Source organism: Danio rerio, chromosome 8 (genome assembly GCF_052040795.2).
Source record: "Danio rerio strain M-AB ecotype USA chromosome 8, GRCz13ab, whole genome shotgun sequence".
NCBI lineage: Eukaryota > Metazoa > Chordata > Actinopteri > Cypriniformes > Danionidae > Danio > Danio rerio.
In genome coordinates, this window is record NC_141028.1 from 10448167 (window position 1) to 10464348 (window position 16182).

At 35.0% G+C, this 16182-nt stretch overlaps 1 protein-coding gene across 4 annotated transcripts in view; it reads left to right on the plus strand.

Moving 5' to 3' along the window:
• Positions 1–16182, plus strand: part of grm6a (glutamate receptor, metabotropic 6a) — a 220458-nt gene that overhangs the window by 91297 nt on the left and 112979 nt on the right. For 2 of the 4 annotated variants that reach the window (XR_015497238.1, XR_015497237.1), the window contains exons 7-9: positions 883–1083; positions 5397–5536; positions 7507–8257. Coding sequence is in view for 2 of the 4 variants with exons in the window: in XM_087263733.1 (XP_087119859.1) it covers positions 883–1083; positions 5397–5536; positions 7507–8130 (965 nt within the window). In the remaining 2 variants the exon portion in view is untranslated. 4 annotated transcript variants of the gene reach the window in all.

The following is a 16182-nucleotide window of genomic DNA, read 5'->3' on the forward strand; positions in this document are numbered from 1 at the left end:
GCTGTGGTGACCCCTAATATATAAGGGACTAAGCCAAAGGAGAATGAATGAATAAATGAATGAATGAATGAATGAATGAATGAATGAATGAATGAATGAATGAATGAATGAATGAATGAATGAATGAATGAATGATCATAAAAACATACAAACATAAACAACACAAAGACTGGTATGATGTTGAAAAAAAGTTAATGAAAAATAAAAATAAATAAAAAATAAGAGAGAATTAAATAAATAATCAAACAAAATACATAATGTATATGCATTCAGATGATATGTAATATTTCTGAGTAGTTTTGTCCACTGATTGTGTCTCTGTGCTTAGTTTAAATGCTTTGTTGGCAAGTATTTACTTAATGGCAACATTAAATATTTCCAAAGCATTGGACATTGGGCTGGTTTCATCTTCATCATCCTGAAAATGTAAATGTTGGACTGAAGCGGCTGATATTCATTTACAATGAGGAAGGGCAGATGGTTGCTGAGAAAAGCTTTCACAGGCTTTTACACCTCTCTTATTTTCATCTGTTCAATACTTTTTTCCCTGTGTCATTTCATTTTATCACACTTAAATTCATTTGAAAGCAAATTAGATTTGTTTTCATTGCATATATGGAGTAATTTGGTTGTAACCAACATCTGGTGAACATTTCAAGTCAACAGCACCTTTAGAAATATGTTTTCTGAGAAAAATGGTGTCATGTTTAATACTTATTTCCCCCACTGTATGTATATATATGTACAATTTCTGACCAGTTTTGTCTAATGGCTGACACTCTGTGTTAATAACAGGCTGATACAGATACAGATCTTATTTAATCTCCCCCTCTCTCTCTCTCTCTCTCTCTCTCTCTCTCTCTCTCTCTGTGCATCTTACAGGAGAAGAACGGATCAGTCGTGACTCTCATTACGAGCAAGAGGGCAAGGTTCAGTTTGTAATTGATGCGGTGTATGCCATGGCTCATGCTTTGCACAACATGCACCAGGAGCTGTGTCCGGGAGCCACGGGTGTGTGTGATAAGATGGACCCGGTGGAGGGACGTTCACTGCTTAACTACATCCGCGCTGTCAACTTTAATGGTGAGTCAACATCACACCAGATCACAATCACTGAAGATGAGACACGACTGGCATAAGAAGTGCATTTGGGCTGAAAGCCATAGAGATGTTCAAAGGTCCGAAATAAACCCCAGAGAGAGCTTTAGTTTTTGCCTCAATGGCTCTTTTGGATTGAACAATAGTGTCATGCGTATTGACACGCGTCTGCCCTTGGATAATTGAATAATTCATCCACAAATTAAAATTCTGTTATCATGTACACTGCGTCCTGTAGAGACAAATCTAAAAGACTTAAGTTGCTTGTGGAGAAGGTTAGGGTAAGTTAAAGTCTTTGTCAGTCATTTGTCCTCATTAATGTACAGACAGCACCCCATATTGACAGGAAAACACAGAATTGTTGACATTTTTGCTCATTTATTAAAATAGAAAAACTTAAACATCACATGGTCCTAATTATGCAGACGCTTTGCTCAGTATTTAGTAGAAGCATCCTTTTGATCTATAAGAGTAAATTCACTAAAATTACTAAATAATTGTTACTAAATATTTAAATTTTTGACCAAAACTATAGTAAAAATACTGTAAAGTATTATTAAAATTTTAAATAATGGCTTTCTGTTTTGTTTTATTTTATTTTAAATGGGAAATTGTTTCAAAATGTGAACAAATGTATATAATACTTTGTTTTTGGTGAACAAACATTAGGATCTTTTTTTCTTGCATTTTTCTTTCTCTCGTGGAACAGAAGAGAGGCTCTAAGGAGCGTCATACTGTTTTTATTTATTAAAAGCAAAAACTTTTCACAGTCTTTTACATAATTCCCCACAATTTGGCTATGATCAAAACGATTAGTACATGAACATTCTTGCAGATAGCTGCTGTAAATGTGTTGCAAATGTCTTGTCATGCATTTAAATCCAGCACGTGCTTAAGTCTTCACTGTATCGGTGTGGCATGGTTCAGTAAAATTTTAATTCATTCAAATTTTAAATAATGGATTTATTTATTTATTTATTATATTTTTAATAGAACTTATTTACATGATCAAAAGGTTAACAAATGTCCCTTTTGTGTTCAATGAACAAACAGTAAGTTTAAAAGGTCAGCAATTTTTAAATACAAATGCAAATTGTTTCTGTGATTAAAATATCAACCTGTTCATAATACTTTTGACTTTATTGAACAAACAGTAAGTTTAAAAGGTCAGCAATTTAGAAATACATAATCTAAAATAAATTTTAAAAACTAAAATGTTTTTGTAATATTATAAATCGTCCTCATTTTACATTTGATTAGTTTAATGCACCATTTAAATCAGAAAAATATATACAAAAATATATTTTTTGTATTTTTTAAAAAATGTTTTACAACTTTTCTTACATAGATTTTTTTGTCTTGTTTTTAGTCCAAAATCTAAAAATTCCTAAATCAAGAAACATTTTCTAGACACGCAAAACACTTTGCCTTGTTTTAAGAAATAACATGTCAAAATTAAATGAGTTAGCAAAATAATGTTGTGTCAGAAAGCAAAACAAGATGACTTTTGACCCCATTGACAGATTATTTAGCTTGTTTTAAGGAATAACTCACACAATGTTGGCATATTATTTCATAAAACATGACAATTTTGTTTGCTTGTCTAGAAAAGGCTTCTTGATTTAAGAAATGTTATATATTAGGACTATAAACAAGACAAAAAAGAAAAATAATAAAGTTTTGCTGTGTAAAGAAGATTTTTTAAAGTGTTACAAGTTCCTAACATTTTTGCAATAATAAGTAGGATTAATACATAAAAGAAGTTTCTTATACCCTCTTTAAATGTGTTGCAAATGTCTTTTCAACACATTCAACACATGTGCTAAGTTCCTCACTGTTCTAGTGTGACCCGGTTCAGTAAAATTACAATGTTAAATAATAGTTTTCTATTTTATTTATATAAAACGGAAATTATTTCTGTGGCTAAAATGTTTATACATGTTCCTAACATTTTTGTCTTTAATAAACAAACAGTAAGTTTAGGATCAGCAATTTGGGAAAGCAAAATCTAAAATAAATAGTAAACTTAATATTTTTGTAATATTATAAATGGTCTTCATTTCACTTTTCATGAGTTTAGTGCACCATTAGATTCTAAATAAAGTCTTTTATGACTGTTTATGTAACTATATTGTATTAATGCAAGTTATGCATTATACAGTTGAAGTCATAATTATTAGCCCCCTTTTGATTTTTTTTTTTTCTCTTTCAAATATTTCCCAAATGATATTTAACAGAGCAAGGAAATTTTCACAGTATGTCTGATAATATTTTTTCTTCTGGAGAAAGTGTTAATTGTTTTATTTCAGCTTGAATAACAGCAGTTTTAAATTTTTTATAACTCATTTTTGGGACAAAGTTATTAGCCCCTTTAAGCTATTTTTTTTCCATATTCTTCAGAACAAACCATCGTTATACAATAACTTGCCTAATTCCTAACCTGCCTAGTCCACCTTATTAACTTAGTGAAGCCTTTAAATGTCACTGTAAGCTGTATAGAAGTGTCTTGAAAAATATCTAGTAAAATATTATTTACTGTCATCGTGGCAAAGATAAAAGAAATCAGTTATTAGAAATAAGTTTTTAAAACTATTATGCTTAGAAATGTGCTAAAAATATCTTCCCTCCGTTAAACAGAAATTGGGGAAAAAATAAACAGGGGCGCTTATAATTCAGGGGGGCTAATAATTCTGACTTCAACTGTACATACATGAGCTACAGATAAAGCTTCATATACTTTTTATTTTCAGTTTTTAACATAAAAATCAATTATAAACTGCAAAAAAAGATTTTATTTCTTTTTTGTAAGGTTTTTAGTCCAAATATCTAAAAATTCCTAAAATCAAGAAACATTTTCTAGACATGCAAAACACTTTGCCTTGTTTTAATTTTGAAATAACATGTCAAAATTAAATGAGTTAGCAAATTAATCTCGTGTCAAAAAGAAAAACAAGATGACTTTGCTTACCCCATTGACAGATTATTTAGCTTGTTTTTAGGAAAAACTTACACAATGTTGGCATATTATTTCATAAAACATGACTATTTTGTTTGCTTGTCTAGAAAATGCTCCTTGAGTTAAGAAATGTAATGTATTAGGACTAGAAACAAGACACAAAAAAAAATAGTAATTGTTTTTTACAGTGTAAAGAACCTGTTTTAAAAGTGTTACAAGTTCTTAACAGTTTTGCAATAATAAACATGATTAATACATGAACATTTTTCTTATACCCTCTTTAAATGTGTCTGCAAATGTATTTTCATGCACTTAAATCCAGCATGTGCTTAGTTCCTCACTGTGGCACTGATAGTTCAGTATTGCCTGACAAACAATTTCCAAAAAATAGCAAAGCTCTGGCAAGCAAATCCAACTTTGCTCTGGTGCTGCCCATGAAGGAATTCCCATTAAATGACTTCCTCAAGAGTGACTGTCATCTTGCAAACATTTGGTCGCGAGCTCGCCTGCAGGGAATTGGCTGAACAAGCAACATGCATTATTGTGACGGAGAAAATCGCATGGAAAATAAGTCCTCTTTTCCCCACCCGAGAATTTCAAATGAAGCTGTCTTTCTTTCTGCACAAGACAGAACAAACAGGGAAAAGACAAATCCTCATCCATCCGCTTCAACAGAAGCAAGGTTATCAGTGGTTCAGGCATGTGTGTTTTTTTTTTGCTGAGTTTGAGGAACGGATCTAATAACTTGAACTGAATACACATTTTCAGGTTGACGGAGATGCACTTTCAGTCGCTTGGATGCAGCTGAATATCTGTTTGTGGTGCATTCAGAGTTTACTGTTAAAATCTAATGATGGAGTTAAAGTGGGTATCACTGCATGTAATATGCAGCAGGGTAAAGTATGCATGAGTGGAGCGTCTGTAAGACAGATGGCTGGAGAGCGGAAGTGAAGATGTTTAGAGTCTCAGAGGAGAAGAAGAACTGACAGGAAGAAGAGGGGATCGGCGCTGCAACAACCTGACGCCGCTTTATAATATATAGGGCCCAAAAAAAAAAAAGATATTTTAAAGAATGTTGGAAACCGATTGCTATTTGCATCCATAGTAGGGAATAAAATCAAGTTAAGTTGAGCTTTGTTTGCTACATGTGGACAAAAAGTGAAGCAAATCTGTGGCAGGACCATGGTGCTATATAAATATCAATAGAGTTGAACTATCTAATTGTAAGTTGTGATGAGCTCTTATGTCTTTTCCCTTTGTGAAAGCATTAAGAAGGAAATGACTTGTATGTTATTGTTTTTTGCTGTGATGTCATCATAACAATGTCTATTCTGATTATCAGGTAGCGCTGGCACTGCCGTTTTGTTCAATGAAAATGGTGATGCTCCCGGACGCTATGATATCTTTCAGTACCAGATGACCAACACCAGCAGTCCAGGATACAGAGTCATCGGCCAGTGGACCAATAACCTGAGGCTCAATGCAAGTCAACTTCAGCTGTATATTAGCATGCAAATTAATTATACTGACAGCCAAAGCATCCGAGAATATGATGGAGTTATACATCAGATATATAAACTTTTTTTTTTTTTTACAATTATTTTGCTTAAATGTTTCACATTAGAGTTTGTTCTTTTTGCATGCTAACGGTTTTAAAGTAAAATTAATCAATATTTTAGATTCAGCACTGCATTTCAAGGTCACTAAAAGTTTGAAATGGATAATAATAATTGATTACAGCTGAAGGCAATATTATTTGCCCTCCTGTGAAAGTAACTAATTAAAAACAATTTATTTAATTTAAATAAAATTCATAAGTTATAACTGAGTGAACATATTTTAAAACATAACAGTTTTAATAACTAATTTGTGATAAATATTTTCTATGATTGCCATGATGATAGTACATGATATTTGTCATGATCACCAGCAGTCCAGGCTTGCAGATTACTGGTAAAAACGCACCTTCACCTGGACTACAATTCTGTCATTTTACGAACTACATTTCCTGTCATGCAACTCACACACACCTGTTCCCGTTCTCAGATAATTACACATTCACAGCTGGAAGCTGATTAAGATCTCATTACACAGATAATTTATACACCACACTTGCACACACACATTATAAAGTCTTGTTATTTTAACACCCTGAAACGTTTTCTGGTCTTGGCCGTGTCTAGATATGTTTTTAACCATTAACCTTGTTTTCAGTGTTATCACCGCCTGACTGTTAGTCTGTTTTAGATCCTGTATTTTTGTAATACCTGTATGTGCCCGTTTCATCCAGTGATCGACCTCTATCTGCCTGACCATCGATCATGACCTTGGAATTATAAGCCCCCCTGTATATTTCTGTTTAATGGAAATACAACACATTTCCAAACATATTTTTATCAGCTAATTTCTAGTAACCCCTTTATTTTGTCTTTACCATGATGACTTCAGCTTAAAGTGCAATTTAAAGGCTTAACTACACTACCTGACAAAAATCTTGTCATCGATCCGAGTTGTAAGAGCAACAAATATTAACTTGACTTCTAGTTGATAATTTGGAAAAGTGGCAGAAGGTAGATTTTTTGATGAACCATCTGTTGAATTGCATCCCAATCTTCACAAACACTTCAGAAAACCCGCATAGACCCAAGATTCTCACAGAAATCAGTCAAGTTTGGTAACAAAAAAAATTATGGTTTGGAGTTACATTCAGTGTAGGGGCATGCAAAGATCTGCAGAGTGGATGGCAACAACAACAACCTGAGGTATCAAAACATTTGTGCTTCCCATTACATTATAAACCACAGGAGAAGGTAAATTCTTCAGTAGGATAGCGCTCCTACTCATACTTCAGCCTCCACATCAAAGTTCCTGAATGCAAAGAAGCTCAAGGAGCTACAGGATTGGCAAGCCCGGTCACCAGACATGAAGATTTTTAAGCATGTTTGGGGTAAGATGAAGGAGGAGGCATTAAACATGAATACAGATGAGAGATGGGACTTTTGTCAGGTAGTGTAGGTTAATTAAGCGAGTTCGGGTGATTGATTGAAAAATATATTGCTTAAAGGGGGCTAATAATATTGACATTGAAATGTTTTGATAAAAATTAAAAGCTGCTTTTATTCTAGCTGAAATAAACCAACAACATTTTCTCCAGGAGAAAAAAATATTATAGGAAATACTGTGGAAAAATTCCTTGCACCGTTAAATATCACTTGGGAAATTTTAAATTCACAAGAGGGCTAATAATAATTACATACATACATGCATACATATATATATATATATATATATATATATATATATATATATATATATATATATATATATATATATATATATATTTTTTTTTTTTTTTTTTTTTTTTTTGAATGTTCACACCTATTCCAGACATCAACTTCAACAATGAACTAAATTATATGAATTTACCAATTTTTATTATCATATTTCATCAGGTTGAAGAGATGCAGTGGACAGGCGGCTCCCGTCAAATCCCGGACTCAGTGTGCAGTTTTCCGTGCCGCTCCGGCGAGAGGAAGAAGATGGTGAAGGGCGTCCCATGCTGCTGGCACTGCGAGCTCTGCGACGGCTATCAGTTCCAAGCAGACGAGTTCAACTGTGAGATGTGCCCTTTCGACATGCGTCCCACGCTCAACCGCACGGCCTGCCGACCCACTCCCATCATCAAGCTGGAGTGGCACTCGCCCTGGGCCGTCATCCCGCTGTTCCTGGCAATCCTCGGCATCCTGGCCACGCTCTTCATCATCATCACCTTCATCCGCTTTAACGACACCCCTATCGTGAGGGCCGCAGGCCGAGAGCTCAGCTACGTGCTCCTGACTGGCATCTTCTTAATTTACCTCATCACCTTCCTCATGATCGCAGAGCCCGGGACTGTCGTGTGTGCTTTCCGCAGGCTGCTGTTGGGTTTGGGCATGAGCATTACGTACTCCGCCATGCTCACCAAAACCAATCGGATCTACCGCATCTTTGAACAGGGCAAGAAGTCTGTCACACCGCCCAAATTCATCAGCCCGACGTCACAGCTTATGATTACCTTCGTTCTGATCTCAGTACAGGTGAGTGTGTGTTTAATGAAAGCTTGAAGGAAGTGTGATGTGTATTCTTAAGTGGTGTTTTATAATTAAATTCAAGTTGCTGATAGTTTGAGGACTTTTACTAATGTTTGGTATTAATAACTATTTAGTATTATTTACTGATCAAATAAACAGTTTATTTTTGTCTGTTGAACACATAATAAGCTATTAAAAATCTTGGAAACCTATAACCATTAACTTCCATTTTGTTTGTTTTTCCTACTATGGAAGTCTGTGGTTACAGGTTTCTAACATTCTTCAAAATATTTTCTTTTGTGTTCAACAGAAAAAAAAATCGGTTACACTTTATATTAACACTATGAATCATTTATTAAGCATTAGCATCTAGGGAATTCGTTATCTGTTAAGCATTAACTCTGCATTAATAAACGTTAGAAAGCAGTTTATAACTGCAGCTACAAATGCTGGATTCTTGACTTACAACCACATTTATAATGTGCTTAATAATTGTACTTTCTTACTTTGTTAATAATTTATTTTTCATTACTAAATTAAGTATCACATTATTTCAAACCAGTTGTATTTAAGAGTAGTTGGTGGTTTTTAAGCTCATTCAGAATGAGTTAGTAAATGATTAATAAACTATTGAAATTAACGTTTATATATCTTATTATTCAGGCATATAGTAATGGTTACTATTTATGTTAATAAACACTTTAATAACTCAACTTCCTCCAGTTTAGTGAGCTAATCTAGAGTGAGGACACTTTATGCTTTATAAATCCCTTATAAATAACAATTAAAGGCTGAGTATCAATTAAATAATAATCTTTGCAATCTTGTCTAAAATGTAAAATTACTGTAAAGTTTAAACATTGCCAAATAACAGGAGTGTCAAAATACATAATACAACTGGATAAAACAACAACTATATAATAATTTAACAATATAATAAGATGCAATGTTTAAACTGCACAGTAATTTTATTTTAGATAAGGTTGCACAGATTTATTTTTCATTCGAAGTACAGTTTCATTTGTGTATCTTCAAATGAATAGGAATAAATAATATCTTTTATTTTCCTTTTTCCTGTTTATAATATAACTGAGCCTTTAATTGTCATTTATAAGGGATTTATAAAGCTGAAATACTTTAGATTAGGTCACAAAACTGGATGAAGTTGAGTTAATAAGGCATGTATTAATCACTAATTAACTATAAATATGCCTGAATAATAAGAATTATAAATGTTAATTTTAATAGCATTTATTTACCATCATTCTGAATGATCTTAAAAAACAACCAACCATGCTTAAATAACTAGTTTGTAAATAATGCAATATTTAATTTAATAGTGAAAATAAATCATCAACAAAGTATGAAAATACAATTATTAAGCACATTATAAATGTGGTTTTAAATCAAAAATAGAGCATTTGTACAGTTATAAACTGCTTACTAACGCTTATTAATGCAGAGTTAATGCTTAGCAGATAATGAATTCACTATTTGCTAATGCTCAATGAATGGTTTATAATGTGTAGTTATTATAAAGTGTTACCAAAAAGGTGTCACCTCACAGCAAGAAGGTCACTGATTCGAGTCCTGGCTGGACTAGTAGGCATTTCTGGGTGGAGTTTGCATGTTCTTCCCATGTTGTTGTGTGTTTTCTCCGAGTGCTTCGGGGTTCACCCACAGTCTAAAGAAATGCTCTATAGGTTAATTGAATAAACTAAATTGGCCATAGTGTATGTGTGTGAATGTGAGAGTGTATGGGTGTTTCCCAGTACTGGGATGCAGCTGAAAGGGCATAAGCTGTGTAAAACATATGCTTGAATAGTTGGTGGTTCATTCCACTGTGGCGACCCCTAATGAGTAAAGTGTCTAAGCCGAAGGAAAATGAATGAATAATATAAGTAATTAATGAGCAATTTTTTATCTTTCACTGAAAAAAATTATTAAGAGATGATTCCTTGGATTTACACAATTTTTTTTACATTAAGTGGCTGTAAACAATTTATTTGAGCTGCAATTAAACAAACAAATTAAGTTGAATTTTATACAGTTTAATTTGTTTGTTTAAATTCAACACAATTAAATTGTTTGCAACAGTTTTGCAGACATCATTGTTTCAGTGTTGTATGAACTCTCCCTTTAATTTAGCATGAAACATACATGAACGTTTCTGTCTCCACTTGACAAAACACAAGAGCATCACTGAGCCCCTGTCTATGCCAGCCGAAGCCCCGCAAACCGTTGTTCCATCCTCAATACGACCCCCTGGATGATTTTTGAGGTTTTTGTCAATTGCAGTTTCCCAGCCAAGTAGATTCTCCAGTGTTTGTACGCTCTGCCGGAGCTGATAAGCTGCCTGCAGACCTCATCACGTTGAGTGCCCGCGCTTCATTCTGCCTGTGCCAGCAAACGTGCCAGCCGCGCTAATGTGCAAAAAAGCAACAATTCAAAAATCAATATGAATGCTCGAGCAGGATTCACAGGTTGACAAGAAAGCCCCTGCTGCTGTCTATCCACACCACGTCTGCTGATAAACACCTTAAAGCACAAATTAAATCAAAACTAACTCTATGATTTCGTTAGCTCACATCACTAGTTTTATGGGTGAACTGTTCATTTCATTCAGAAAAAAATTATTTGCCATTGTAATGTTTAATTGAAGACTAAAAATGGACGTCCTGTTTGTTTTCAGTTAAACTGTCAGATTACCTCTGTCTGAGATATTGGGCGTAGCTAACATTTAACCACGCCCCTCCATCTGTGTTTGACAACAAACAGAAATGTTGTAGAGGAGGCGTCTGTGAGGTTGTATTAACACTTTCGAAACCCTTTTCCCAATCTTACTGAAGGAAATGCCTACTTTACAACAACCAATCAGCTCACAGTAAGGGCCACATTAAGAATATATTAGAAACTATAGCAAACTCCATTAATGTTTTTACCCCACAAAATAGCTTTATTGCTGTTTCATTATTATTAATATTATTAATTTGGGATGTCACAGTGGTGGAGTGGGTAGCACGATCGCCTCACAGCAAGAAGGTTGCTGGTTTGAACCCTGGCTGGGTCAGTTGGCATTTTTGTGTGGAGTCTGCATATTCTCCCCATGTTCGCATAGGTTTCCTCCGGGTGCTCCGGTTTCCCCTACAGTCCAAAGACATGCAGTATAGGTGAACTGAATAAACTAAATTGGGCGTAGTGTATGTGTGTGATTGCAAGAGTGTATGAGTGATTCCCAGGGTTGGATTACGGCTGGAAGGGCATCTGCTGTGTAAAACATATGCTGGATTAGTTGGCGGTTCATTCCGCTGTGGCAACCCCTGATTAATAAAGGGACTAAACCGAAAAGAAAATGAATGAATGAATTATTAATTTATATTATTATACAATCTATCTTTCCACTTGAATTATATTTGATTATTATAAATGTTTTCTATTTTACTAAAGTACGCGTACAACCATATGTAATTCATTTTACTTTTAAAATGTTAAAAAGGCTGCCAAAATCAGAGAAAAAACAAATAACACACATTCGCAATACTTCCTAAATGAGTCATCTAATATCATCTCATCTTGTCATCTAATAAAAAGTTGAAGTCAGAATTTTTAGCCCCCCTTTTTATTTTTTTTTCTATTTTAAATATTTCCCAAATGTTGTTTAACAGCGTAAGTAAATTTGTCTGATAGTCTGATAATATTTTTTCTTCTGGAAAAAGTCTTATTTGTTTTATTTCAGCTTGAATAAAAGCAACTTTTAATTGTTTAAAAACTATTTTATGGTCAAAATTATTAGCTTCTTTTAGCTATAAATTTTTTTTCGATAGTCTACAGAACAAACCATCATTATACAATAACTTGCCTAATTACCCTAACCTGCCTAGTTCACCTGATTAACCTAGTTAAGCCTTTAAATGTCACTTTAAGCTGTATAAAGTGTTTTGAAAAATGGCTAGTCATAAATCATAAAAATAAAATAAATCAGTTATTAGAAATGAGTTATTGAAACTTTTATGTGTAGAAATGTGTTGAAAAAATCTGCTCTCCGTTAAACAGAAATTTGGGAAAAAATAAACAGGATGGCTAATAATTCAGGGGGACTAATAATTCTGACTTCAACTGTATATGGGTCAGTAGGGGCCTTCTGCATCTACTAGTAGGTTTGGAAGGCTATTATCAAGCATCCACATACGGCTGCGACCAGAAGTTAATGAAAATTAGTTATATTATATTTTAAATTTCCAATTAATTGTATTTTATTAGCGTCTAACCCTGCCCTACCCTAAACCCAATCGTCACAGTAATGTCAAAACAGATCTGGGTCTGGAGTCTTTTCTGTTAGTTTAGCTGATTAACCACAAGAATTATTTATATTAGTTCCTAAATTTCCCATTATTGTATTGTACTAACGTCTACACCTACCCCAATCTGGAATCTTCTCTATTAGTATAATGTAGCTGATTAACCATGTGGATGGAAGATAACAGGCTTTTGAGCCTACTAATAGGCGCAGAAGGCACCTACTAGCCCATATCTATCAGCTGAAAACCACTGATAATGCCCATTCAATCGAGTGGTAACATTTGAAGACAATAAATACTTTAAACAAGCTTATCTTTAGAAAGTTTACTTTTAACTTTAGCTGAGCAGAAATCCCTAAAATATCTTTAAAATCAATGCAGTGTGATAACCTTTGTATACAAATATTACTGTTTCATGGTATTGTGATAACTGCTTTAAAATATATTCCTTTTACATATCTGGGTAAAAAAAAAAAAAACACTTTTTCCCTTTTTGAAAACAAAATGTTTTAATTTGAGAAACATTTATAATATTTTGCAGCAGTAAACATGTCAGGCTAAATAATTCAAATGAATCATCGACTTCTGCTTTCTTCATTAGTTTCAAAAACACAGATTTCTTTACAGTTTAAAACAGCATCTATGAATATATTTTCTGCTTCAAATAGGGTTGTCCTAAAAAACAAACAAAAGAATAAAATTAAAAAATCTTACATATACCAAAGGAACGGTATAACAGAAAATTTTGACATTTCCAATCCCCTGTTTACCTTGAAAATGGTTATCGTCCCATTCCTACACCGTAGCGATGGACATTTTGATAACTGTCTCTGTAGACTATTTGATTTAGTTGCACTTTGTCTCGATTATAAAAGAGCAGGATTGCGAGTGGGTGCGGCGGCGGCCAAGACAGCACTTCAGTTAGGAGTTCATTCTGTATTATTCCACCTATCCTCAGCTCATTGACTGCACGTTAATAACGGACACTCTTTGATTTTTATTTTTGTTTTATGATACACTTGGTTAGCATACCTTTGACTGGACTGTTCTCATGCTGGAGCTGAAATAAGAGACTTTTCTGGGGAAAAGGAGGACATCTGTTCTGTTCACCCTTATTGGGGACTAAATAGGGCTATTTTAAACTGTGATTAAGCTACAGCCACTCTGAAGCCTGGTTATACTTCTGCGAAAAAGTGACCGGCTCACGGCGCAGGCAACACGCGTAGCTGTGCACTTCTGCGCGCTGTCTCTGTTGGGCTGAATTAACACTTTAAAAAGGCTAGTTGGCAGTGAGGTGTAAATGTTCCTCTGTGTCAAGTTTCTTCGCTGCTGTTTTGCTTTTCCTGAACTCTACCTGGATGTACAAGTGGCTCAATCTCGCTCATTTTGAGGCAGGAACCGGCAGACGTGCAACAACTTTAACCATGAGGTAAACACAGAACAAAATTTTCCATACGAAGCTCCTTCACAGGACTCCACACTTGTAAACAATCGCTTGCGCCATTCGCGCGGCTCTTGGTCCCGCCCAGACTCGTCAGCGCTACCAAGCCGACCAATCACAGAGCTTGCACTACGCGTTGTTGCGACGTGTAGTTACATTTTTTAAGAGGTGCACGTCAGTGACGCCGACGGCCACGGCAAAGGGCTATGCGTCAGTGCCGTAGCATAAGCCGGCGTTTGACGCAGAAGTATAAATCAACCTTTAGCCATAGGCGTCACTGTTTTTGGACTGTAGCAAGCTGGAAGGAATACTTCACATTATCGACATGTGAAAGAATAAAGCAAAGAAGTATTTCCAGCGTCATGGCGCAAATTAACTCTTCAGCCAATCAAGGGCCCCTCCTCTCACGGGCCCTGGGGCTTCAGCCCCATCTAGCCCTTATGTTAATCTGGCCCTGCTCGCAGTACAAGATACAAGACACGCCCACTATTTTCTCATTCAATATTCCGTTTCTTTAGGAACTGCGTCACAATACGAAAAAAAATAAACAGTCGCAGCTTCTGGTTCATGCAAACTTTAATTCTCACAATTTCGATTCTCAAAAGGAATATGTTGAACGCTTTTTAATAATAATAATAATAATAATATTTTTTATGTATATAGCGCCTTTCCAGAGCTCAAGGACACTTTACAAGGAATGCAACAAAAAGATAAACAAACATACATGAGGTCAAATATAACAAACTGGAATTACACAAACAAGAGCTATGAGATATATGAGCAGAGTAGTGGTGGATCAGATTAAGTAGTCAGTTTGGTAGATCAGAAGAAAAACATTCAGAAAATAAGTGAGTCTTAAGTAAGGATTTGAATTCAGAGATATTATTAGCAGAGCGGAGTGAGGGTGGTAGAGAGTTCCAGAGTTTGGGTGCTATAAGACTAAATGATCTGCCCCCCATTGAAGAGAGGTGGTACCGAGGGACAGCAAGAAGGCCAGAGTCAGCAGACTGTAAAGAGCGAGTTAGGGTGTAGGGGACAAGCATGTTGCAGAGATAGGAGGGTGCTAGGTTATTTAGGGATCTAAATGCAAGGAGGAGAATTTTGAATTTAATGCCGTATGCAACTGGGAGCCAATGGAGATCATACAAGATTGGGGTTTTTTAGTTGTTCCAGCTTAGCGGCAGAATTATATGTGTGAGGCAGTGGCAACGGCATGGGGGAGACCAGATTAACGGGACGCTAGTGAGAAGATGACTGACAGCAGGACATTTCCAGCACCTCCTCCAGCGCAGTTTGGCAGATGTGTCAGTGGAGAACGGAAACTGTGCCGAGCGCTTCTGACAGCAACATCTGTCTGCTCCGCTACTGCTGTTCTGTTCTGTTCTCCGCTCCACAACTTTCTGGGAAAGTTTTGCATGTTACCTGATGAGCACCCTCGATCAGCTGAAAGTGAGTCACTTCATAGAGGAGAGCAGGTGTGTGGGATGTGCTCTAAATCCTGGCTCCCGACAGATGTTCTTGTCTGGTGACCCTCCACCCTTGTGGTGAATGATCAGATGTCTCCTGTAGCTGTCCTCAGAAGTGTCCTTATTTTTTTCCATTTTATGTTATTTACCTAATTAAACTAGTCAAGCCTTTAAATGCCACTTTAAGCTGAATACTATCTTGCTAAATAAGTAGTAAAATATGTTCTGTCATCATGATAAACACAAGAGAATTTGGTTATTAGAAAAAAGTTATTAAAACTATCGTGTTTTTAATATGTGGTGAAAATGTATATATAAAAACCCTCTGGCCTTCTAACACCAACACCGTGTCCAAACTACACACTCGAAGGTACCGCAACAAACGATATAAGGTGTCTTTTCCATGCTTAAAGGAGTTTTTTCTAACTATCTGCAATGGCGACAGACAAAAAATAATAATAATAAATAAATAAAAGACTATTGTCATTTTTTTTAAGTAACAAAGTTATGTGTCTGATTAAAACGTGTTTTTAATTGGTAAACTACTTATGACATTCTTTCAAATTTAATATTATAATTTAGAGTTTTTTTGTGTATAATAAAGAATTTACTATGTATTAAAAGATGCTATTTGTGTGGAAGCAAAATACTGTTTTCTGTGTGTCTCTTTAAATGCAAATAAGCTGTTGCTCCCCATCCCTTTCCAAAAGAGGGCGGAGCTTTCACAGTTTATGTCATGGCTTATAATTAAAAAATAAAAAAAGCATTTTTTCTGACAATTTATCGTGTTCAAATACACAAAACTCTGATTGTATCCACTTTTAGTTCAGAATTAAACACACTGAATATTTCA